This window comes from Pocillopora verrucosa, chromosome 7, assembly GCF_036669915.1.
Source record: "Pocillopora verrucosa isolate sample1 chromosome 7, ASM3666991v2, whole genome shotgun sequence".
NCBI lineage: Eukaryota > Metazoa > Cnidaria > Anthozoa > Scleractinia > Pocilloporidae > Pocillopora > Pocillopora verrucosa.
The window spans coordinates 24,975,169-25,001,683 of NC_089318.1; the positions used below are offsets into that span (position 1 = coordinate 24,975,169).

Here is a 26,515-nt window from a genome sequence, read left to right on the forward strand (position 1 = left end):
ACCAGCCCTGATAACCTGATATTTCACCTCCTATATTTCTTGTATTCTATTTGTTCTGATGGAGGGCTAAAGCTCAAAACGTCAGCCTTGAAACACTTTATGGCGGCCAATTTACATTATCAACTCAGTTGATAAAACCAAAATTATCTTGTTATACTCCCCCAGTGCATAGCACTACAGTTTCTTTAGAAACTTATTCCCTTCTCTTCACTTCCTATTTGCCCAGATACATGAGAACCAGAAAAAAATCACAGTAAACAGAATGTTTTTGTTGCATACACTATTGTTCTGTAAGTTTGCTATAAGTTAGCCCTATTAATCAGCAAATTGAAATTTGAAAATATTGGTTTGGGCTCGTGAGGGTAGCATAGCTGCTTCAGAAATAGGCTACTGCTCACTTTAAGTGAATAAAAATTTACATTCTTAAGTAACAACATTAATAGAACACAAATTATGAGTACTTAAGTTAGACATGAAACAATAAAACTTGAGAAAAACAAGAAAAATAGTTGCACAATTTATAGCGCCATATTTATTAAGTATGCCCCTTTCTGGCAGCTGGTATGTCAACTGATGTCTGCCACTGAGATGATGTCTGAGAAATGAATATTTAGCTGCTAGGTGAAGCAGGTTTTTTTATAACCCTCCTATTAATCTTTGTATCATGCATTGACAGCAAATTTTGACTTTTTTGTGCTTTCTGTAGCAGTACTTGGGACGAACTTTTCATCATCACTACCACTGGATTCTACACAATAAGTTTGTTTTTCTTAAGCAATAAAGAAATAAGAGTGCAACACTTGAGCAGGCTTTTTTCTGCTGGCTTTGTTTTTTTCTTATGAAAATAATCAGTACTAGACAAATATTGATGCAAATGGGTGTTATTGCATGATAACTTTTCCAGTGATTTTGATAGAATTGCACGGAAATTAATAGGTAGGTTGTAATGAATACTATTTTATTCTGATAGTTTTTATTATTAGGAATGTACAATTTTAATAATTCCTATGGACATATGTTCAACCACTATCTTTTAGTTTTTTTTTTCTTTTTGTGTGTAACTGAATGTAAAATTTCCCCTTCTGGAACATTAGACAAAAAAAATAAACATTACTCCCAGAGTCTTACAATGTTGCTTATTTCTTTTTTCTTATGTTATTTGACCTTGGAACACTTTCAGTTCCCTTTTCATTCCATGATGATTTCAACTTCTTATTTCCGTTTTTTTGGACTCTTGAACTTCTTATGCTTTGTTTCTTGTTGTTTGCATAACTTTTAGCAGGACCTCTGTTGCATTTTTTTCCTCTACAATCATATCTTGTGGATTTCTTGGAGGTGATTCCACTGAATGCATAAGCCACAGGTTTACCTTTTTTAACACTTTTTAACTGACCTGAAGAAGAGAGGAAATTAATTAACCCAGCTGCTGTTACTTTTCACAACTTTTTACTTTTTATTACTCTTCACCTATTTTTTAGGGTATTCATTTCAATTTCTACCAGCCTTTTATAAATTTATTTGCCTTTTGAATTTAACCTCCAACCAGCTCTATACTTGGATATGTAAACCCAGCCTTTTCTTTGTTACAAAGAGGAAATTGTGTGAGACTGAGACTCAAAAACAATTTTTCTAAGCCTTAAGGATGTGAGGATTCTGTAAGATGCAGGAATTAGTCCTAGAGGGCACACACATCCTCTGCCTTGATATAAATATCATGACTTTACCTAAATGGGGATTTTCTGTGGATGGGAAGATGCGTAACTGTCGACCTTGGAATTCTATTTTATGCCTTCTCAAAGCAAACATCACTCCATCTCTTTCCTGTAAAGAAAAGAAAACAAAAAAACATTCTGAGTGAAAGTGTACAGGGGACTTTGACTTAAATACCTTAACACAAAATGCTTGTTCATTTTGTGATTATGCTGGCTTTGTTTGTTGTGTATCCTAGACAGGTACAGTGGGACTGATCTTGGTTTACTTACCGTAAAGAGGATGAATCCAAAGCCCTTCCCTGCACCAGTTTTGCTGTCCCTAACAATTCGAACACCCTCAATTTCACCAAATTCACTGAAGGCTTGCCTCAGTGGTTCCTCCTCAGTATCTACAAATGAAATTTACAAAATGCCTCAAAGCATACAAGACTATAGGTCAAGGCTCATGATGTGGCAGATAATTAACCCTTTAACTCCCAAGAAGTCATGAGTAATTCTCCTGACTGTCTACTCTACAAGTCTTCTGATGTTACATCTGAGAATTTGGTATTGGATCAACTAATAATCCCCTAATTGATACTTTTCTTGGTCCTCACCACTTATCTCCTTGATTTGGTATCAATATTGTGAAGAGGAATTCTGTCTTGGTCACCCATGGGAGTTAAAGGGTTTACAGTCTGATATCACTATGATAATAGTTCATCATAGTTAGTACTTTAAATGTAATTGTAAACAGTGTTCTGAAACAATTATGGTAATATTAATAATACTTGTGATGATAATCATAATGATTAAAATAACTATAATAATAATAATAATAATAATAATAAAATTGAAAAAATAGAAACATGACTCTGGCAAGGTAACTATAGGCTAGTTGTTTGAAAAGCAGTCAGTGCTAAATCCAAGGTAAGTTGGCTTTGATTTGTTATGGGTGGCATAAATTGCTAAGCAACAATCAGCAACAAAATCTTTGAACTCCCACCTGTTCTTCCCCTGAATAATGTGGCACTTGATTTTCTAAGAATGTACAACACTGGATGGGGGGGGGGGGGGGGCCTTTGTAACTTGCATTGCAGTTAATTTTTAAATGTGTATTAGATTGTGATCTTATCTCAGTGTCAGGAAAATGAAAAAGAAGGGAAAAGAAAAGGACAGTGAGAAAATTTACTTTGTAAAATTGTATAGAAAACAAAAACAGAACCAAATCAAAACATGACATAAACCTAGGTGAAGCCATGGATCAACTACAGCTCAGACTTGTTTTTAATTTATTTATTCTTCCTAGTGGCTTAAGGCCTCAACAAAAACTTTTATACCATTTTAAAATGCTACTACATATCAACATGAAACACTAAACCCTGGGATTATTTCTCATATTTTAAACAAAATGGCCCTCTGGTGTCACTGTTAGGAGGAAGAAAATAAAAAAGTGTTGAAAAAGGGAGAGCACACCGAATAAATGTACACCATATGGAGTCTAAACATTTTGAAATTAGAAAGCCTTCCCTGTTCCAGAAACAAACTGCATTTATTGCCCAGGCAGAGATTAAATAAATTAATATCTCTCTAATTAATAGATTAAACCTAAATACTATGTAGTATCTGTGATAAGTTACAACTTAAATGTCACACAAGTATTTGATATTGAGCCTTGACCAAAAAAGATAACTTGACTTTGATGACTCACCAAAAGGTAAATTTCCGACAAATATTGATCTGGTGTGATCATGCTGACACCAAAAAGAAAAAGAGAATGTATATAAAGTTAAAAAATTGGCATAGGGTTACCATTCTATCTACTGGTGTTTGCTTTAGGTGATCATTCTTTCTATCGTTACATTTGATTTAACATTCCATTTTATGACTACAACTTATGTCTTCCTTCAAAAACTTAGCCCTCCTAGTGGGTAGGAGCATGCTATAGTATGGTATACAATTATCAGTGATTATAATGAATATAATTATATCTATTGGACAAAAACAAAGTGGTAATAAGCAATAGTTCTACCATACCTCAATATCTTTTCCAGTTATATCAACTCTGATGTGAAAACCACCAACTTCTAAACCATTACTGTTGGCAAAAAGAAGACAGAATTTGGTACATCAAGTTTTGTTAGACAACTTCATCATTCCTTACTTAACAGGTGATATACTATCTGCTCAATTTCATTAAACATGTATGAGATATTATTAATTAAAAAATTGAAGAATTATACAACAGATGGAGAAAGTTAAGTTAAAAACTTCAATCAACACCTGCTTAAAGATTTGACTGCACTCTTCCTCTCTTTGAATACAACATAGGCATTGATATTGTGTCGATCTGAATGAAACTCTCTTCTGTAAAAGAAAAAAGAACGCTTCATTAGGTAGTGCACAATTGATGCTACAAAACATATGTAATAACAACCTTTAGTTGCTATACTTCAAAACAACACAACAGGGTAAGGCAAATGTTTCTATTATATTTCTCCTCCAGAGGAGACAATCAGAAGACTAACAACTGTTTTGCATTTGTATTGAGCCATATAAATTTGATATACATGGCAACATTTTCAAATATTTACCTCTTACTAACCAAGTTTGAGGTCCAAACTGTAAGTTATGGACCAAGTTTTTCCAGCTTGGATTTATAGCTTGAGTTAAAAGCATGTGAGCCATAAATCCAAGCTGAAAATATAAGGAAATAACTAAAAAACTGTGTCTAACTACCTTATGAAGTCAAGCCTAAAGTGCAGAAACATATCAAAGATTGGATCAGAGCATGCACTCTGCAGAACTCAGTTTGCATATTTGCCTTGTACTGTTACTGAGGTTATTGAGGACAGATTTCCAATTTTGTACTTTAATCAATATTTACTGACAGTGTAATCAATTTGCTGCAAGCATTTTAAGGCCAATACAAGTCATGATGATTCACCTTTTAATAATGGGCCATTTTTCTCCTTGAGATTTTTTTAAATACTGCCACACAAAATTAAAGGAACAGATGAAACAATATACCACCTAAAATGACTAATTTGAAACAGGTGCTAAACACATGTTTGTAACATTACTTTTTCATTGCCACTTTTCTTGATAGACCTGGTTTGGCAAGCGCCTGCAAAAAAGAAGCACAATTAATAAGGTACAGAATGTACATGAAGCTTTAATTCATAATTGTACTTATGACAAACAAAGTTGCTCTCCAATAAGAAATTCGAGCACATTGCAAAAGGATATACATGTTTGATCATAGAGTTTCTGTTAACATCTCTTTCTTAGGAGAGACTGAAATGCTTCTTAGAAACAAGGTTTCTAGAGGTTTGCACGTGTGAATCAGCTCTAAAGCATTAGTTTGCGTATATCTCTCTCAGTTGCCTTGGTCACTTTCTTTGTCTTGTTTGATGTAGGATTCCCTTCAATGTCATTGCAAACTATCTTCCTCAAGTCCTTCCCAACACAAAATTAGCCCAAAAACATGCACATGGATGAGATATTAGGAACTGTTGTCTTGAGAACATGCATCAAAGACATTCAATACTGGATGATTTGTTATGAACCTTTATTCCTCAAAAACTATTGAATTTTTCATCTTTGGAAATTAACATGAGTATGAGAAAAGAGTGCTTGGTTTGATTTGCATCAAAAGTAAAACTATTTAATCAGAAGCAAATTAGAGTACTTTTCATAACAATTTGTACTGTGATATGACAGGTGTGAACAAAAAAACAGTCAACTGCAAAGAGAGAGGGTTCAGAATGCTATGATATGACTCATTACAGGGCTTCATTTCTTGGCCATCATACCTATTACACCCACAAATTTCATGCTTACTTAATGAGTTACTATTAACATCTAAATGAAGAAAATATTTAATAACCAATTTAAAATTGTAGACAAAAATCAAAGTATGACATTTGCAATCACAACTTCCCTTGTGCTCAGAGCAAACACATTTTAGGACATTGAGCATTTCAAGCTGCAAGTTTAAAGCTCTGGACAATCTCCCAGAAGCCATCAGGACTGACAAATAACTCAAGAATTAAAATGAAAATATTTTACTTGATGTTGTTTAGTAGTCTTTCACAGTCATGCACAAAATTAGACAATAACCACATAAATGAGTCATTGTTTTTCATTGTTGTCTTTGTCACAATTTTTCAGTGAGGGATCAATCCCCATCTCTCCTTTTTTGAAAAAGACTCCTGTCTTCCATGGTTTAAAGATGTAGGACTGCAAAGCCTAACAGCCTAGTAATATGACTGGCTAATTTACTGCCCAAGTACCATTTACAGAGGAAATCTCAACTTGGCCATAGAGAGGTAAGGTAAATAAGGTTGTTTAACATTTTTTACATTAATCAGGCTGCAGTGTCTAATGCTTAAGACCACCATTTGTGTTAAGCAGCTGATGAGCCAGTGCTGATCATCTCCAGCAAGGTGACCTACAGCCACTTCCAGTCACTTGACAAGTGACATGAGCAGCCATACTACACTATTTTTTTTTTATTTTTTGATTCATGTGATTTTCTAGATCAGTTGATTTACATTCAGTAATATAATAAAAAACACAACTTTAGTCTACCCTTTTTTGACTTCACAGCTAGTGACAGTTTTGACTGCACTTGCCAAAACCTAAACCAGTTCCTACTTTTATAAATTTTTGTCACAAAGGGTTTTGAACATTGCACCATGTTGACACACATTACATGGTAAGTCTGTCTTCCATAAGGTCAATAACCATATAAATGAGTCACTGTTTTTCATTGTTGTCTTTGTCACAATTTTTCAGTGAGGGATCAATCCCCATCTCTTCTTTTTTGAAAAAGACTCCTGTCTTCCATGGTTTAAAGATGTAGGATTTTGGAATGTTGCCAAGCAGTGCCCCATAATAGGCCATGGCTTCCCTTGGGCAAACTACCTTTGATGTACCCTGATTACTATTATCAAGAATGCTACCATCCGCCATCTGTAAGATATCTATGCCATCCCTGCAGTTATTTTTCTTTTCCACATTTGCTGTATGTGAGCTATCTGATCCACTCTCTGTCCTGTGGTATTTTGATTCAGTTGCATCATATTTAAAGTTTTCTGGATTCACCCCAAGCTTAATCAATAGATAGTGCTTAATGGCATGAACTCCCCTTTCAACCACACTATGTGGAGGCTCTTTGAGAGGGTTATTTGATAAATTTAGCCCTGTTAGTGTCCTAATGACTCCTAACTCCAATGGGAGAAATTTGAGCTGATTTCTCCCTAACAACAATGTCTTTATATTCCTGTGCTCTCCAATGTTCTGTGGAATTTCATGAAGTTTGTTGTCTCTCAGATCAAGCCACACCAGATTTTGAAGACTGGGAAAAAACTCATCTGGTAAGAAGGATATGTTATTACCTTGTAGATAAAAATATTTCAGATGAGAAAGATTGAGTTCACCTAATCCTCTCGGAATTTTTTGAATGCCATTTATGTTCAAATCCAATGAATCAAGACCTTTCTTTGCAACAGTTTCTAATGCTTTCAAAATTCCCTTGTTCTGTTCATGAGGATCTTCCATGTTTCTGACAATACTGCCCACAAACTTGTGTATTAGCTTATCAGTTTTTGTCCAGCAATTACTGAAAAACTGCCAGGTTGTCAAAACATTACTCACTCAAAACCTGAAATATACTCTTAGCTCATTAATTATTAACAACTGTCTAGGATGAATATTTTATTCTTCTGAATTAAGGGTTACACTTAATAAGGCAACAAACTGTGAAAATAAATTGTTTCTTCCTGAATATGTCAATACAGTCAAAAGTATTGTTGGACCATATAAGCAAAGACAAGTAAACATGCCAGTGGAGGAGAAGATTTCTTTATCAGCTATTCCACAATATTATTTGCCTATTGAAACAAATACTCTGCAATTTGATGGAACAAACAATGGCAATAAATAAAATGTTTAAATCCTGGTTTGTAAGGGTTTTTCAGACAAAAAACGACAACAACAACAAATTTAAGCAGCAGAAAATAAATCAAATGAAAAATGGTGACCAATTGCTGTGTTCAATTGCAGAAAATACTAGTGCAACAGAAAACTGGAAAGGAGACAAGGCTCATTAATTATTCAACCCATCAATTAAATTCCATTATCTTATTGGTGTTGGAAACCTGTTCAATAATTTTTGGCATTTATTCTTTTAATTTGTGGAATAAAATTTCAAGGATGACCAGCTTCACATATATCAGCATGTCAGGGATGCAAACAAATGAAATTAAACCAGTTCCACTCAATGATTATGTCTCACTCCATTGGTCCAGCCCAACTCTTGTGCACTACAGTAGTGAAAACTCTAACCCAACTGTCAGAGCCAATTAAAACCCTTCAACTCCCACAAGTGATTGATGTGTAACTTCTCCCTGTAATATCCATACATTACCCCACAAATAGGTAATAAGAATACTCAAACTCATCAGGTAGAAGTTGTTATCTTGATCAAACACCAAATTCTCATAATTAATTAATAAGGAAATGTGTAGCAGCTAGAAGGTAGAATTAACAATCAGATCTTGGGAGTTAAAGGGTTAAAAAAATACCTACCTCCTAAGTTTGATCACTTAGTGATTCAAATAAATTTAAAATAAACTATAGCTTAAAAACCTCAAAGTGCCCCAAGTCCTACAGCTTGCTTTTAGTCGCAAATGTCGTGATTAGTGAGAATTGGTGAAGTTCTTAAGTCATGGTGGTTATCTTGTTTTCTTAAACAAAACATCTATTGAAGTTCTCCACAAAATTTTGTGTTAATTTTAGAGAACAGTCCTGCCGCTGGAAAAACAGAGTCAAGTGACTGCTGTCATAGTCATTTTGACTTGGTTTGATCAACTAGGGCATAAAATGGGAATCAAAAATATTCAAAATATATTGTCAGAAATATGGAAGATATGTTCCTGTACATCTTCTGTTCTCTACACTCTCTGTTCTATACATTGTGTTAAAGAATATTTATTTATTCCACAAATACTAGAAAGCACCTACCGCTGAGCGAAATCGAACACTCTCCACTTCACCATAAATGGCAAACATCTGTTTCAGTTTCTTAAAAAAAAATTTAAAAGTGAACATCTCTTGTGGTTGCCAAAGCCATAGCCCTTACTTTTCTCTAGCAAATGTAAAATATCCCTGACTAACTGAGTTTACAAATTTTGACAACAGTTCACAGCAGTTCTTTCCAACTTTTTATCTATGCTTGCAACAAGTCACATACAGTGTATGGGAATTGATACTTCCTTGATCTAGGAAGTGATTTTCCTGGAAACCAAACATCAGCTTGCTCAGTGTCAATAAACCATATTCTACCAATTTAATAAGTTTCACACTATTGGTACCCAAACCTTTCACAAGGTTCTCAATAAGTTATCAAGTAGAAGGCCTATTACATGCAGTAATTGGCCAACAATTTTAGACCTTCTTCCCCATGGCTACATGTAAGGGAATGCTCTCCCACAAGATGGAGGCTCTCAAATGCTTTTTAATTAATTCTTTTGGAGGTGGATGCAAAGCAGTATGGCAGTCAGTTGGCTTGGTAAACATGCGCCAGGTAGAGGTTAGAAAAATGCTCAACTGGTGGGAAAAGGTAACAGCACATGTCTTGGTGGAATGCAAAAATGGCTTTAAAGAAAGTTGTCGGTCATAAATTGTATGTCGCAGTGATTTGTATTAATTTTTATCAAAGTTAAGTGTTCTCAACTAACACACTTTATCTTAGAAAAAGGAGGCAGCTCAGAATCAAGGTACCCAGATTTTTAGGAGATAGTCAGCACTTAATGAAAATCCTGTTAGGTGACAATTTCTGGATTTTTAATAAAAGGCTGTACTTCTGATTATATATTGGTACTGACCTTTCTTGATAATGTCACAGGAAGGTTTCCCACAAAGACAGTCCTGGCTACTCTTTCTGGATTTTCTACTGCCTCACAGGATTTCTTGCATTTTTTACTAGGATTCTTAACCACCATATCTTCATCATCACTAAAAGAACACAATCCAGATGGTAATTGGTATTGAAATCACAGGTAAGGTAAAGAAAAAAAACAACAAAAACAAACAAAACAAAATATTTTAATTCCAGCCATTTTAGCTAAGTCTGTTGTTTCCACACAGTTTGCTCTTTTTGTCACCTTATGCTCTGTGCAACACATGCTACTTTTGAAAAAAAGTTCAATCATTTAGTTGTGGCTTTACTTCAGAATTCACACCATTTCAGATATTATTATTTATGATTGTGTATTCTAGGTGAAGAAATAATTTCTGAATAGGTTTTGGGTTGAAAATTACTCTTACCTTAATACTTCCTTTCTTTTTCTTGAATGGCTGGTAAAATCTAGTATGTGTAAAACAAATTCCAAATCAAAACAAAATATCTGATTATAAAAGGTTCATAAAAGTCACATCTCAATAAACCTAATTAAATAAGCCCTAGACCTAAACCCTAACCATGAACTAATAAAGAAAAGAGCTAAATAGGAATTAACAAGCAGATAAAATTGTACCCATGTAAAACTTCTACTGAAAGGATCTTTCCACATCCTTGAAACTAACTGATGTTTTTTTAGATATCTCAAACCTTCCAATGATAGCATTGGTTTTAAAGTGCCTCTAACCCCCAGGAATTCTTTTCAACAATATAAATCTCCTTGTTTTACTGATACTAAATTAAAAAAGAATTGCTGTGACATCTATTTCACTGATTTTATTTTAATGAATTTCAAAGAACCCAAATTGGCCTCCTTCATGTTCTCGACCAAAAAATAGGGTTAATGGGATTGGTTGGCTCATGAAATCATCCCGTGAACCATTCCACATAATTTAGTGAAAAAAACAGTTGCACCAAAACCAAGGAAATGTATTTGGAGGACAACTACCTTGAAGTGAACAAACCCAGTAAGAAAATAGGTTGATTTCTTTTAAGATTTGTTGATGGGCCAGCATGACACCTGCCATTTCCAAGAAATTTTAAATCTTTTTGCCTTTGTTGATTAGTTCTAACCAGGATATCTTTTAATGACCTTCCTTTTCAACATCATACTGGGTTGGCTTTTAAATACTACTCTTGAGTGTAAATGGTTTTGAATAAGATTCCCATTCTCCATCACTGTGTTCTTGAAGTTAGGCAGAGCCAAAAGATATTGTGTTCCAAAGGGCAATATTTTCTTTAGAGTGCTATTTTTCTTTGTTTTTGAGTGACTTTTCCCTCCCAGTAATATTAGCCTCAGAGATATATCTGTCCAAAAAGTTCACCTCGATATCCTTTAATCTTCAAGTGTATTTTGAAAATCTGTTTGTTTCTATTATATATGAGAAATTTTTTCTTCCTACTCAAAGAATGTTATTGAGTTAGTGCATATCAGACATTGCAATATGTCATTTTCCACAACACAGGACCATTGTGAATTTATGGTATCAACCAAAGCAGGTAATATTTCAAATAAAATAATTTCACTAAAATAATTTCTGTGAAGATGATTATCCCCATATTACACTTAAGTTTACTGGCAGAAATTTCAAAAGTTAGTTTTTCCCATTTTGCGAACTTCACTCTAAATTCATAAAATTTCAGATTTCACTGTATAATATCATGAATAAAGAGACAACAGTCTTAAGAATGTACAAAAGTTTAACTTCCATCAAGTTGTTGATCCAACACCACTGTACATCATTTCCCTTTCACCTAAATTATTTGCACACCTCTGCTTACCTGAGAGTTTTCACTGATTCCTTCTCAAATTTAAAAAGCATAATGTAAAAAATTATCAAACCTTGCTAGCTTTCACAAGCAAGCTTAAACTGTACACAGTGAACAAACAGAAGCATCACAAAATCCAAACTATGAAGTGGTGTTGGTTATGCATTCATTCTTTGGTTGTAAATTTATGTTACAGCAAAATCCTTGAAATAAACATCCTTTTCAATTCAATACTGCTAATTCTTTAAAGCAAAGAAATTGTAATTTTTTTTAACCTGTATTTTTGGGAAATTTAACACTCCTTTCCTTTTATTGCACAATAAAAATTAAACTTAGCCCGGACCTTTCATTTAAAATGCATATTATTAAGTTATTCATTGTCTTAGTAAGATAATAATTTTCCAAAACCAATTAAACATAGGAAATTACTGATTTCTTCACCTATAAAGCCGAGCGATTTTTTCAGTATTTGACATTTGTTTGGCTTATAGCGGAGGGTTTGGGATTCAAAAAAAGTACAAATTTAATGTTAATGCAAAATGACCGTAAATTCTGTGACTGCAGCACTCTCTAGGTGACATGCCTTATAACTGTCATGACAGCCAACATATTTCCGACCACCAATCAGATTCTTTGCTTCCCATGCATTGAAAGACAATCTCACTCAACTCAGCAAAAACTCATCTCATTTCACATTACAAATGAAATGTATGGTCTATCTGCTGTGAAAACCAATCTGTTGCTTGCTTGTCTAGTTAGAGACACTAGGGATCAAAACGGCCCATTTTTGCACATCTGGCAGACATCTTAAGTTTGCCAGAAAGAATAGTCGCCTGGTCTCTTCTCCAGTGTCACACCATGAACTTGCTAAGTCCATAATCTCAAGCAATTTCCGTGCTGTTTTCTACAGCCTCAGCTTCCACGATAACTTTTATCTTGAAAGCCATAGTATATGAAGAGCGGCGTGCTTTTGGCATGATGAGAAAAATAACAGTGACTAAGGAGATCCTCGATTGAACATTTGTCAGGTTACAGTAACTGAGAGTATTGTTGTGTTTCTGCAGTCGTGTAGTAGTATTTTTACATCTTCACTGATGTGCTTTTTTTTTTCTTTTCGTTGTTTATTCTCCATTCATTAACCTTTTGTGTTCGTTGAGCCGTTTCCCAATTTTTTCCATGGGGTTCGCTCACTCAAATGCCCGGTTACTAATCAAGAATTTCACTCTCGGCTTATAGCCAATGGTTTTTTGCCTTTTTCCTTTTGGACAACCCAAGTCCTGGTTGGAAGGTCTCTAACTTTTTAGGGTCCCTCGGCTTATAGCCGAGGGTCGACTTATAGGTGAAGAAATACGGTAGAAAACCACAAACCGACTATTTCTTCCCAACTCATAGTTTGAGCATGATTTCAAACATAGCTTCATTTGTTGCTTGGCTCTTGTGATTTTGTAAGAGAGTAAACCATGATAACTCCCAGGCTAGGAAAGTGCACTTACCCACCAGGAGAATGCTTTGCTTTATACCACTATGTCCCAAAAACTTTGTCGTTCTCATTGTCACAAATATGTATTATCATCCCTCATACTTTGTATCATGGGTGAGAGAATAGCTTAGGACCCTGCCTTTTTACAGAATCCTATATAGCCCACTCTTTGAACCCTGAACAGAACTCATAATAACCTTGATGTAGATCTCCAATTCGTTCTTCCACAATCTGTGAAGTTTTCTCTCAAAATTCTGAGCATCCCTTGAAGGTGTTCTACATGTCCCTGAATGGAAGAAACATGAAACAAAATTTTACAAATGATTATCAAATTCCTTGGTTAAAGCCTAACAGCCCTAGTAATATGACCTGGCTAATTTACTGCCTAAGTACTTCACAATACAATGTAATATCCTCAAATTCATCTCTTCCCCCTTTAACCATAAAGTATCTGGTACAATTGTGGCATCTTTGAGCTATTTATTTGATAAGGCTGAAGCATATTATCTGAAGGACATACACATAGATTGATTTCATCACCCATTGACAAAAATATTTCTTTTTTTATCCAAAAAATAAGTAGATTCCATGATGTCCGTGGTTTCTGTCAGTAACAGATCCTAGAAGACATCATCAGCGACACTCTCGAGCTTTTTTCTGCCGCTTTTTTCGCTTCTCAACACAATTTGACATCATCTGTGATCTATTACTGATCAGAAGCATGACAACATGAATTCATCTATGATCCCCTCCTGAAACAGACGTATAGCAGCAAGGACCTCTATTTGTTAGTTAGTAAGCATTTCTTACCTTTGGACCCAATTGCCCTCAATTCAGGTTGAATTACTTTAGCTGAACTGAACAAGGAATTGAGTTTTGTCACCTGCTCTTGTTTTTACTTTCAGTTTCCTTGAATGTAATGCCTTTGGATATTTCGCCAACTTTGTACCCAACTAACCGCACTACCAATTAGCCGACGTGACCGCCATTATCACTACTTCCAACTCATACGCCAGTCCCTTGCTGGTTTCTCCTCAAGGCCGAGGTCTACCCTAAAAAAATGTTTCACTGAAGAGTGACCCTAAAATCTGGAACGGTGGAATGGCGGAATTGTGGATGGCTTGAATGGCGGAATGGCGAATGGGAATGGGTGAATGGCGGAATGTTTGGAATGCGGAATGGCGGAATGGCCGAAGATGGCGGAATTTGCAGAATGGCGAGAATGCGGAAAATGGCCCCAAATCCTCCTAGAGTAAGGAATCGGCGGAAAATGACCCAAAATCCTAAAACACGGAACGGCGTGAAACATGACCCCAAATCCTAAAACACGAACGGCGGGAAAAGACTCAGATCGCTAAAGCCATGGAACGCGCGCGGAACATGACCTCAGATCCTAAAACATGGAACGGTGGAAATGACCCCCAATCCAAAAACAACGGAACGGTGTGATCAGGGTCCATGTTGCACAAAATTTTGTACAAAGAACACCAAGCGCTTGGCTCAATTTATATCCCCACGACGATAACGCGTGTGACAAAAATTAAGTTCTCGAACCCTTAAAAGCGAAACCCCCGCTTACTCGAACAAGATCTTGACCCCATTTTTTTTTTCCAGTCAATTCTGCTAGCAGCAAAAAAAAAGACGGCATGGCGGAAAATTACCCCAAAGCCTAAAAGATTGAATTATTAGGCAAGGCCCAAGGATCCAGAGAGGCCAAATAAAAATCAAAGTGTAGCCCACACTAATTTCCCCCTTAGGAGGAATCACTTCCTTTGATAATTTAAGTCAATACCGGAAAAAAATATCTTTTGCTCGTAATAATGTTTCCATATTCATGCTGTGGATGTCCCATTTAACTAATTTATCACCTCTCTCTTTCTGAGTAAAATTGACATGAGGCCTGTCCAGGGTTTGGAACTTTTTGTCCACAATGCAAGTGATGCAATCACTAAGCGGTTGTACTTACTTCTTGTTAACGCACATCTTAACTAAAACTTCGACATTATCAGTGAAAATATATCGAGCTTTAATATCAACGAAGGGGGAAAAAATAACCATTATCTAATATGTAACGGGACCCTGTCCAATGTCAGTCCATCTTAACACAGGTTTCACCAACTTACCCTAATAATAGATAATGAGTTGAATTTTAGACAAAATATGCTATCACGGTTGCTTAAATTTTAAACAGTGAGAATGATGTTGATTTAAAAAACTGGAAATAATTTCAGCAATAACTAACATTAACGGGACCTGTCCTACGAATCATGTTCACACAGGTTTCGTCTTATAACATAAACAATTGTCGAACCTTCAAGCGAAAACTTTTGCTACAATTGCTTCAATAAAAACACAACTCCGATCCTTTGAAAATACTATTACTTTTCTATCATTATAAACCAAACTGAGTCGAGCGGGCTTGAAAAGCACTGCATTTCCCTTTCCTCGAATAAGCACCCGCGCGCTCATCTAAATTTTTGGCTAAAAGAAGGGGCTCTTATAAGGAGAGAACTTAATCGAGGGGGCCACTTAATAGGAGATTATTAACCTGCACTGATTGTGCGTGTAATTGAGATCTTGAAGGCGTTTGGGGTGAGCGCTTATTCGAGAAAATACGGCCAATTTATAGGCCTCCGTAGTCGCTATTGCGCAGACTGTTCATAGAACCGAACTCGCTTCGTAAATGCCGAAGATGAATATCATCCCATCACCTCCTTGGCCCAGCATCCGTTTACTTCTTCCACCGACGGATAATACTTTTTTTGCCGTGGGTTTTGCGAATGCAGGAACATTTTGGTGATAAATGCACTGGTTCTTCCGGGCTTGGATGGACATCTTCAGCTTCACCAGCACCATTAGAGATTAGCCGGAGTTTCCAGTCATGCGCAGAACAAAGTCCCAAGGTGGTGGAGGAAAACAACTTCCGTTTCGCCTTTCTGGGGTTTGGGACGGAATGTTTTTGCCGACACCCAAACATCTGTAAACTCTCGCAGTTCTTTGAGCCATTTACCTTTGAAGGTATTGGGTGTTTTTAAGTGTTTGGTTTTCGGAGGGGTAGGAAACTCTTTCTGTGTATTGCCTAGCTTTGAACACTCGGACTGGGGATTACGTTTTTCTTTTCCGTTCGCGCTTTTCTCCAGGTTTTCCCACCGACTGACTTTGGCATGTTCTTGTAAGCGCAATTTTGGTCAGATTCTTGTTCTTAGCCTCTTGCATTATTGATGCGAGCCTTCTTCCAGTTGTAAAAAATGCCTCCATTGAAATTTCATGAACTCTCCTATTAATCTATCTTCTTTCTCCTTTTGGGCGTGCGACCTTCCCGATGTAGGTGGAGAAGGGAACATGAAGCTTGGAACTGTATCGCTGGCCTTATCTTGAAAGGACCCTCACCCACATCGCCGTTTCGCCAATTTTCCTTTCCTCCTCTTCAGAAATAGATGTTTAAGCAAGTCCCTACTTCCAGTCCAGGCGAGTTTTCTTTCCCCCGTACATCTGCCCTTTTCGTGCTTTTATCTGCTGATGTTTGGACTCTGCTGCGTTGTTGTAAAAAAAACGGCTTCCCCTAGGGCAGCACGTTTTCCTAACGGGGGAAATCATCTTCTTCTTTATGTCTTCCGCAACGTGTGCGACATAGTATTTGTGGAATACTGCTTTGCTTTAAGCGGAGAGGGCTTGACCCCTTGATGTGTTCTCTTGAATTCCACACGTTTTCCAAACTCTCAATTTTAGCATCAAAGTCCATGCATCCTTCGGAATCGATGACCCCTTTGTCATGGTTGGCATCAGACCCAAATATGTCACGTATAAAATCCTGTAAGGTACTCTGAATAGAATTTTCCTAACGAGCGAAGCTTCCTTTTACATTCCTCTATCACGTGACGTTTTGCAAGCAAGCCATGTTGCAACAGGAAAATCAAAGACTCATTCCCTTCTCAAGCGGCATCTTCTCGGTCTGACCCTATAAATCGTATTTTTCTAGTGCCGTTTTCAAGTCCTGTAAGTGTGGCTCCACAGTAGTCTGCAGTTGTCGCTATCCTTTCTCGTATGTATTAGTGTGGCTGCCCCAAGTAAAAGAGGGGGGTTTTCAGTTCTCCTCTCGTCCTCATCAGATGCCGATAGGTTGTATGTGTCCCATAGAAGTCGCCAATGTTGAAAGTTATGTCGATGGAGAGCACTGAAAAATTTTCAGTGGTATTGGCACAAAACCGCTTAACATCCTGAACTTGCCTATCAGAATCCAAAACGCATGCCAGACTAGGTCCAACTTGCAGGCGTCGAATATAAACTTTTCCCGTTTCCCCTCCTCCTCTTTCCTTTTGATTTGAGTTAGGTCGTATAACTCGTCTTGACTTCGAACTTCTCTTCCCTTATATTTTGCGTTCTCCACTTGCTTTCTATTTCTTGGAACATCTGAGAAGACACTGCAAACCTTGAGTAGGCCCCAGCCTCTTCAAACACTTCGTCCATACACTTTTGAACGGAGGAGCAGAACCTTTTCACCTTTCCCTTGATGCTCTCCAAAACTCCAGGTTTTGTGCGAGTAAAAGCTTTCTCGGACTTAGAATTGCCGTGTGGTTTGGTCGTGATCGCATTTTGTTTTGGTCCGCTGAAACTGTACTGTAAAAGTACGAATCGTCTCGGGCGTAAAGCTGTGCCCACTATATCTGAAGTAGTTCATAAGCTCTTCTGCGAAAATCAGGATTTTTGTACGTGCGTCCAGTACGTTCTCTTGAGAAGAACTGTGGAGCGTTTGCAATCTTCTGGTTTTTGTTTTGGATATCCAGCGCATTTCCGGATTCTTGTCCTCGTAATACGCAACACAATGAGTTCCATCATTTTTGTAGACTCCAAGGCCATCTGCTTTCCAGTCGTCTGGGTTTCGAAAATACGGCGATTTTTTTATCAATGATGAAAATTTTTGTTTTCACTGACACTTTACGGGTGGGTTTTCGAAGCGACTTTATCTTCAAGAGGATCTATTAATAGCCGTGCAATGTCGCTGTTTGACAATTCCTTTCATCTCTGAGGCCATAAACCGTTATGTGTTTATCAGCCCGCTCAAAACCGAGGAGAGCACCCCTTCCCCCCCCAAGATAAAAAGACTCAGTTTCACTGTGATCCTGGGATTCAGAACCGTTCACCAATGTTTTCAGAGTCGTCCTCGTCAGACTCAACCCTAAAAAGATTATAAAACATATTAGCATTTTTCCGGTTTGGAAAAGAAGCACACAGGGGCGTTTGCTATGGTTGAAAGATCCCCTAGCCAACCAATCCAATACAGTGGGGATCATTTTCCGCCGGTCCGTTTTTTAGGATTTGGGTTCATTTTCCGCCGTTCCGTGCTTTAGGATTTGGGGTCATTTTCCGCCATTCCGCCATTCCACCGTTCCGTCTTGAGGGGTCGCCCTCAAGTCTTCCGTTGTAAGTTTATGTCCTCATGGGAAATATATAATATATAGATTTTAGCCAAGCCTAAAAGCGGAGCTTTAATTAGTTTATTTTTCAGCCCTACGTTACACTGAATAATAACTGTATGGCGCCATGGCGCCTAAATTTTTCACTTTGGCGACGAAATCCTGAAAGTTTAGTCTCCAAAGTGTCCGACACGAAGGCGTTTCAGCACAACCTTACCTAGACTATACGTGACTTAAAAAGATTTTTTGCAAAGATAAATCCGCGGCAAACTTCCTCGTTTTGTTTGTTTTCCAAAACTTAGCACATGCCTCTCGATCGAATAACTAGACGCCATCTTGGATTTAGATGAGCCTGAACGTTGTATATCATCCATCCTAGTGTCCACTTTGTAGCGCATTAAAATCCTTTTCCCCTAACGTAATTGTGGAGGGTCTATCTAGAACGCTGACAGCGTAACGAAAGATTTTGTTTGTCTTTGAAAATGGCGACCACCTTTTTTTGAATTGGCTCCCACTTTGGAAGAATTTAGGCGCCAAGTGGCTATCAGAAAAAAAATTTAATTTCACGGCCTGCAATAACCAATAGAATGCAGTCTTATCTCTTCTAATCAAAGTGCATTGCGATCGTGTCGTTCTGCTTGTCACTTACCAACAAAAGTGTTAAGAAGATCGTCAAGATTTCTTCGCTCAAAGTTTGAGAATTTCAAAAGGGGTACTTCTATGAATGTATCCCACTTACTTGCCGTAGCCATCGTTACCTCCGAGTTTCCATTTGATCACTGTGCGAATTTGTCATAAACGGGTTAAACTATGACACTCCGACGCCACACTTGTAATATATCCTACAATGACTTAGAAAACAGCACTGAAGATAAGACAGAAAAAAAAAAAAAAAAAAAAAAAAAAAAAAAAAAACAAAAACAACAACAACACTCCAACACAAATACTTGTATATATGACAATCCATAGTTTAGGAACCCATGCGTTATATCCTTACCAGCGACATCCAACCTTCAACATGAAAGTCCATTCGTCTGCGATTACGAGAGAACCGATTTTCTTTACATGCAAGAGCCTGAGAATGTCCCAGGACTAAAGAGACCGACGAAGCGTCGTTGCTGATTAGTCACCCTGGTGTCTCAAGTCCGTGTGGTTTTTGTTAAGGTAATTGAAAGATGGAATAGAAAGCGAGCATACCTCAGGGGATGGGTATATTCGTGAACGGCTACGGCACTAAGCTTCATGTGAGGTATTTGGTTCATAAGTTTCACGATAGGAATTTGGTTTTTCCAAAGATCATTGTCTTTCAGATCAGTTTGAAGCGCTCTGTGGGATCAAAACAGATCGCTCTGTGACAGTAGAAAATATGCTGCCGGCTGGCTGTAACAGCTAAAATCAGCGGAACCGCAATAAAATCATAGTCTAACTAATTCCACCCAACCTAAAACTTGCCATGATTCCGAATAAAAACGACTGGGGCCTAGTAGAAACCGCAAAACCGTAGAATAAATCATCCAAAACCGAAAAAAAAATCGATCAAAACCGAAAACTGCATACAAAACTGTTAAAACCAATACAGTTTCACATCCCAGCTGTGTAAAACCCAGATCGATCCGATAACAGGGGTGACCTGTGGAAACATACAGAGTAAACTACAATAATTTCATTATAGGATTTATTAATGCCATGGACTTGTGCATTCGTATATTCTGGTATCTGCTTAAATTGACGGCCTGCTCCTTCGAGGACCTCGAGCGTGGTCTCTGCGGACTCAGCAGCTGGTAATGGCGCCTAGTTAAATTAAGGAATTTTGCACACAAAGTCCGCAATCTAGGATTGCAATTTTGCACCGCCAAAAAGCCATAGCTCTGGAAATTTTCACCGAAAATCCCTAATCCAAGCATTATCATGGTCGAACTACGACCTGAAAGTTTGGAGATTCTATTTGGATGTTGAATTCAGTCAGTCACGTGTTGCCCCTGTAACTTGGCCATCAACTTTGGGGCGAGTTGGCGTTGACAAAGAAACTCTGGCAACGCTCCGTGCCTTAGCCATAACCCTACGTGTAGCCGCATCTCCTCCTCACCCCACCTTGGAGGAGGAGGAGGGCCCGGCTACACGTAGGTTACTCCTGGATCCCTGTGATATTTCAATTGGTTTGTCACGCATTCCTCTCGAATAACATTGGCGTTTTAGCAGTCTATTCGAGATCAGTGGAGGCGCGTCATTGCCAAAAACCCAAATAGGTCCAAATAGAATAAACCGAAAACCGCATCGGATATCATTTAGTATCAGTTAGTATTTTTCGCGAAAACCGAAAACCGAACCAAATGCTAAACAACGGAAAACCGCAAACCGCAATGAACACCCAAAGTCGAAAAACCGATCTAAAAATTAGCCAAAACCGGAAAACTGAAAATCCCGATGCCCCCCTCAATGATAACTATGACTTCTCATTCGATCTCACCTCTGGCAGATCAGGATAAAGCGTCAAAAATATGTCATTTTATGTTGACGAACCATAATCTATGAATCTTCATCTATTAAAGAAAATAAAACAATTGTGATATGAGTCACCTTTGGCTTTTCTCTTAGCTTGTGGGTACAATGCTGTCATTGGCTCGCAAGTCGCGCAAAGATGACGGTAAATAAAGCAAGACTGCAAATAAAGCGTGAACAACAACGCAAAGGTTTGGTCGAAAATCGCTTTGCTATTTACGGCGGCAAGTTTGTTCTTCCACATTTAAGTTATAACAACGATGCGATCACACGGCGTATCACGAAGAAACGATAGAACTTCAAGGGAAGTAATGCGCGTGAGAGAGGCCAATTGATCTGGTTCGCAATAACCAAGCGGATGGCAACTTTTCCTGAAATCAGCGGGTTGTTCAATCCGTTGTTACCGTTGAAAATACTGGTCAACTTTCCACTTATGCAGTCCCCTTGAATGAGCATCCTTTTACTTGAAGGCAGATCTACAACGGAATAAAGGGGTTACTTTCTAAAGACTGTGGTGCTGCGTCGGTGGGAGAGTATAGCAGGTAATTTAGTGTTAACAACTGGTTTGAAAACGTAAATTAGCCACCGTAAAGATAAAAAACCTGACGTTTCGAGCGTTAGTCCTTCGTCATGCGATTGGACGAAGGGCTAACGCGCGAAACTCTTTACGGTGGTCTAATTTACGTTTTCCAACCCAGTTTGAAAACGGAGTCTCTTAACCAGTCCCTAATCTGTGCGTTGCTCGATAGATCACAGGAGTATGATTCGCCACTGTATCACATTACGTCAGAGGACATACCTACAAATAAGGGGTAGATAACGGTACAAGTGTTCACCTGAACTCGGCTGAGTTGCGTTACCCATCCTCTTCTCATCATGAAGGGAAGGAAGAGAGAGGACCTTGGGAACAACTAAATTTAGCACGTACTTTGCAAGATACAACTGACGTCGTCGCATGCGGCCGAGTAGGAATAAATTTCTTTCTTGACACGTGCTTTCATTGGGACACTATAGCGGCAGCACAAAGGAACTTTTGAATCCTTCCACAATCAGCAGGGTTTCAAATTTCGTATTTTTACTGGTCATAAAATTAAAAATGCATAATCCCCCGTCTCACGCAGTAACCCCTTTACCACCTCCGACCCCTTCTAAAATGTTCCCTCTCTCTCAACTTTTGGCTTCGTACCTTCACTTGTTACTAATGCTGTCACAGTCGGATACTCAAAACCCATAGGATTCTCGAAACCCTGTGATAGAGTAGAAGCCGGCGAGAGGGTCTGCAAAGGAATTTTGGCAGCATTATCGGTACATGACCCACTTGCAAACCTCCCGCAGGCAAGACCTCAAACTTATTTGCGGAAGAAGAAACACATCTTTAATGACAAGCTATCTAAACAGGGCCCTTGAGTCTTAACGTCCTTATTTCTTATGAAGCTACATTCACAATCATGTAGTGCCATTAAATCAATGAGGACGTGACCAGAAAAAGTATTGTTTTGCTGTGATGTGATGTGTCCAGTTGTTTTTTCCACATGCTGTGCGACTTTATCTGAATGTCGCCGACCATAAGCGCAACTCTTAGCGAAGTTTGGCTGAACAAAAGCAATTAAAAATAACTAAAATTACTACGGTGGCAGATTTTTAGCTCCGTCCCAAAGTTTCCCATTACAGCTACACTGAAGCGACAGAATTGGAGACTTGCAATCCTCCCGACGTGCGCATAGAACCTTGAATTTTGAAAACAACTTTTAAAGTTGAAAATAAAACTTGAATTATTTGATACTACAAGCATAATTCATCCATCCTTCAACCGAAGTTTGCCTTGGAAATGTTGTAGAAAAAGTGTCATAAAAAAGCATGAAAAGTGTTTTGGTGATAAGATGTATGGCGCTAATTGGTCCACTGGGTGCTTTCATAAATCAACTTCCACCCCAACCCTCCAACTATATTATTCCAAAAAAAGGCCGGCACGGTGCAATGACAAAACAGAGTTGAAGAGAGAGAGAGAGAGAGAGAGAGAGAGTGAGAGAGAGAGAGAGAGAGAGAGAGAGAGATAGAGAGAGAGAGAGAAGAGAGAGAGAGTAGAAGGGGGGGGGGATGAGAAGGTTATGTACAGTATTACTCTTTTAAAAAAGGATCTGGACAACCTTAAGATAACTTCGATCGAGAAGAAGTTGAATCGAGGATGGCAACGGCATCAATACGTAACGGAAAAAATAGCTTTAACGAGAGGTTTTAATAGATGTGCACGTGTATGTCCAAACTTTGTGGCTGTCATCCCTGCCATGAAGCAACTCAAAGCGCTGGGGTTTGAAAATTCTGCGAATGGAAACACCGAGGGAAAATTATTGCGTTCAACGCAGGGAAAACGCCATTTCCGAGTTCTCGCGGTTCTGTGATCCTGGTGCCGAAATTACGGCTTGAAAAAAAAGCCAAGTGGTAAGTCTTTCCTCATCGGTATAAAGAATAAGTGACGTGGTGGTGAAAATGGGCTAAATTGATCGAAGCTTAACGTGGGAGGATAAATTAATTTGGTGTATAGAGGAATTCCTAATCGAGTGAAGGCGGAAAAGGAAAAGAAAAAAAGCAGAACGTTTCGTTTTATGCAAGAAAGCTGCAGCAATGAAGCATATCAAACTTGCCTCTTATGTCTCTTCTACCAAAGACCGCAGAAAACTTTTGGAGGAGAAATTACAAACAAGTGAGCAAATTTTCATGACCTAAATTTTGAATGCTTGGAACCGGCACGTTCTTCTAACATTTCAGGAGCTCTAATTCGGCGTCCCGCATGCAGCCGTGCCTCAGCTGCTTTGATGTCATCATCTAACCGTGGTTTTATTTCTTGCTTGATTCGTCAGGAGAGCTTAGTGTAAATTGCTAAACGACATCAAAATATGTAATTTGCAAAATAAACTCGAAATCTGTATTTTGCGAACCAGAAATGTGTCATTTGCGAAACGGAAATCTGTAATTGTTTCAAGAGCTCGAGTGCAAGGCTGATCTCTTTTTTAAATGAATTTTATACCCAAGAATTTTATGCCCAGTTTTAATCAAGACTTTTTGACATTGCTTCTCGGGCAAAAAGGAAAACATACAAAAAATTGTTATTCGTAGTTATATTTTTCTGTAGCAAAGGGTACTCCCTTTTTAATTTAAAATCCTAGCGAAAATGGAATACTTGACCTCCTCCTTTGGTTTCCCTTGTTTTAACGAGGCAGGAATATATATCAAAACGGAATATGAAGAGGAAATCTTCCACAGTTTGAGCTTCCAAATACTATAAACCTATTGTATTGAAAATCAATAAATTGCTAGATCCCTAACTCGCTACACTAATCTTCTCCGAGTCATTTCGTAGAAATCTGAGGTTGGAATCTACGCGAAGGGGCTCCCATCGCTCATTAATAGTGTCGTACGCTATTATCAACGTATAACAATCTTTCTTTAATGCCTCTACTACCCTTATGATAGAGTTCTTAAGCAACAAAACGAACTGAAACCAGCAAGACGATCCTGTAGACAATTTGTATTGGAAGCGGAGGAACAAGCCCTGGCAGGATGTGATTACCTGATGATGTACCTCACATTTCTTATCCAGATCGATGATTGATACTTGCGTAAAACGGCCTAAAAACTACACAACTTGGCAGTAGTCCTAAGTTGCATTAAAGTATTGGGACCTTAAGGGGCAGATAGCTTGAACAACTGGAACACGCGTGAGAGAAGAGAACCAGAATCTTGGATCTCAATAGCGTCTTGTTTTAATGTACCACTGGTGCCAGTTGTTACAACGTCTCTCTAACTTTCACCAACCTTCCAACTTCCACTATTTATTGCCAAAAAGCCTTGGCACTCATATCCGCATGTTACTAAACGATCTAAAGCACTAAGACACACTCAAAGATTTGAACCTCGCGCTAATTAGAAAGTCTAAAAGTTTACATGCAAATAAGCTCTTAAATAGCGTGTATAGTTGGTAAACACTTAACCCCCGGATAGCGATTTAGCCGATAAATAGCACCACCGAGCCTTTGAACAACTGAAGGCCTGTCGGATCGTTTTAAAATAATTTTCAGCCGTGACTAAACAGGAAAATCTTAAAGCGCTTGCAAAAGAAAAAAACTATGGCTTATTTCACAGCATATTTTGCTATTTTGAAGGAGGGATCATTTGCACGCGAACGACTACGACAAATAATTGAAGTTTTGTTATTCCCTTTCGGTGTTTCTGCATTTTTGTGCAAAACTTTTTGTACTAATTGGGATACCCTTCTGTTTTTCGTCTTGGAATCAAAATGGGAGAACCCAGATGTTAATTTGCCGTTTGCGTTTACCTTATAAAATGTGCCTCTAATTACTGGTGCTAATTAGAAAAATCGTGCGCGCTAAAAACCCGTGCAGGTAGACGAGTCAGTCAAGGAAGGGCTCATTAACCCACGACAAACTACTACGACAGAAATTGAAGGTTTGTTTCGTCGCTTTCAGTGTCTGCATTGTGTGCAAAACTTTTGTACTCTTTGTGTGACTGCCAACAAATTCAGGTTTCAACATGCGAACACTTTACGATTTATTTACATTACGGTTGATCATGGTTGCTAAAAAAGCACACATAGTTACAAGTTACTACAAAGTAGAAGGAAGAGGAAAACGCAAAACAACAGAGGAACTGCAATCGGACAAGGAAACACTTACAAACGGTGTGTGACTTGCGAGCATGAAGGACGGAAGGAAACTAAAGATGATAGCGGCGAAGGAATCGATGTTACCCTAATTCACTCTTATACTCCAATGTTCAATTTTTTTCTGAGAGACTTTTACGAAATGAATTAAACAAAGCAGAATTATGCGAAAAAATCTAACAGAATACAAATCGCCGTGAGTGAAACGAATGCGAAAACAATAAGAAAAATGTGCGTGCAAAACACAAAAATGTCTTAGCAACGTAAAAGGAAAGAAATCACTAAGTGGGAATACGGCAGTGAACTCTTGCGAGGCCCTTGCTTTATTTTGTCTTGGAATAAAAATGAGGACCGCAGATGGTAATTTGCCGTTTGCGTTTACCACAACAAAATGTGCCCCTAATGAATATTGCTAATTAGAAAAATCGTGCGCGCTGAAAACCCGTGCCGTTAGACGATCCATCCTGGAAGAGCTCACCCAACACCCCGTGCACGCATAAGGTTTAAAAGGCGCACTTTTGACATTATCACAAGCTTAGAGAAATTCTACGATCATTGATCACTTCTTGTCACAGATTTTTGCCCTTACACAGTGTTTTTCCTCGCCTTGGAAGCCCTCTTGCGTTTCTCGTTTTGTCCAAACTTAACATCATGTATCATTTCTGGCAACGAACGGAAGCAGGTAAGTGTTTTATCGACGCTTATATAAACAAGTAAAACTGTGGTACCTGATTCTAAAAGCAGCCCTGAGCCATTTTAAAAATTCAAGAAGGGCTCCAGGACGAAGCTTCCGTTTATTTAAATCCGTTAATTCTTTCCAGTCGCTCGTATTTCCGCCCAGAAGCTGTCAATCACTTAGGGCAGTAGAAATTCTATTGCGTATTTTTTTTTTGCAAAATGGCTTCTTTCAAATTCTTCTTTGAAACTGTTGTCGCGCCGAGGGTAAAAATTTCCGCACAGTCATCATCCTACATTATGCATTCAGTTCTTGAACAGAGAAAACAATTACAAAAACAA

General features: G+C 38.1%; 2 protein-coding genes and 1 pseudogene across 2 annotated transcripts; all 3 read right to left on the minus strand.

The window, feature by feature from the left end:
• Window positions 1-263: 263 nt before the first annotated feature.
• On the minus strand, window positions 264-13,123 carry LOC136282296 (RNA-binding protein 34-like). Its single transcript, XM_066169750.1, has 11 exons — window positions 13,105-13,123; window positions 10,026-10,065; window positions 9,584-9,713; window positions 8,721-8,780; window positions 4,775-4,818; window positions 3,975-4,058; window positions 3,729-3,789; window positions 3,403-3,445; window positions 1,983-2,101; window positions 1,725-1,821; window positions 264-1,393 (listed from the first exon to the last, which is right to left on the minus strand). The coding sequence occupies exons 3-11, from the start codon at window positions 9,698-9,700 to the stop codon at window positions 1,137-1,139; spliced, it is 882 nt and encodes a 293-aa protein (XP_066025847.1). The 5' UTR covers window positions 9,701-9,713; window positions 10,026-10,065; window positions 13,105-13,123; the 3' UTR covers window positions 264-1,136.
• On the minus strand, window positions 4,826-8,713 carry LOC136282297 (leucine-rich repeat-containing protein 27-like). The gene has a single exon (XM_066169751.1). The coding sequence runs from the start codon at window positions 7,254-7,256 to the stop codon at window positions 6,453-6,455; it is 804 nt and encodes a 267-aa protein (XP_066025848.1). The 5' UTR covers window positions 7,257-8,713; the 3' UTR covers window positions 4,826-6,452.
• A 2,407-nt stretch (window positions 13,124-15,530) lies between the features above and the next one.
• LOC136282647 (uncharacterized) lies at window positions 15,531-19,073 on the minus strand (annotated as a pseudogene).
• Between the last annotated feature and the right edge of the window lie 7,442 nt (window positions 19,074-26,515).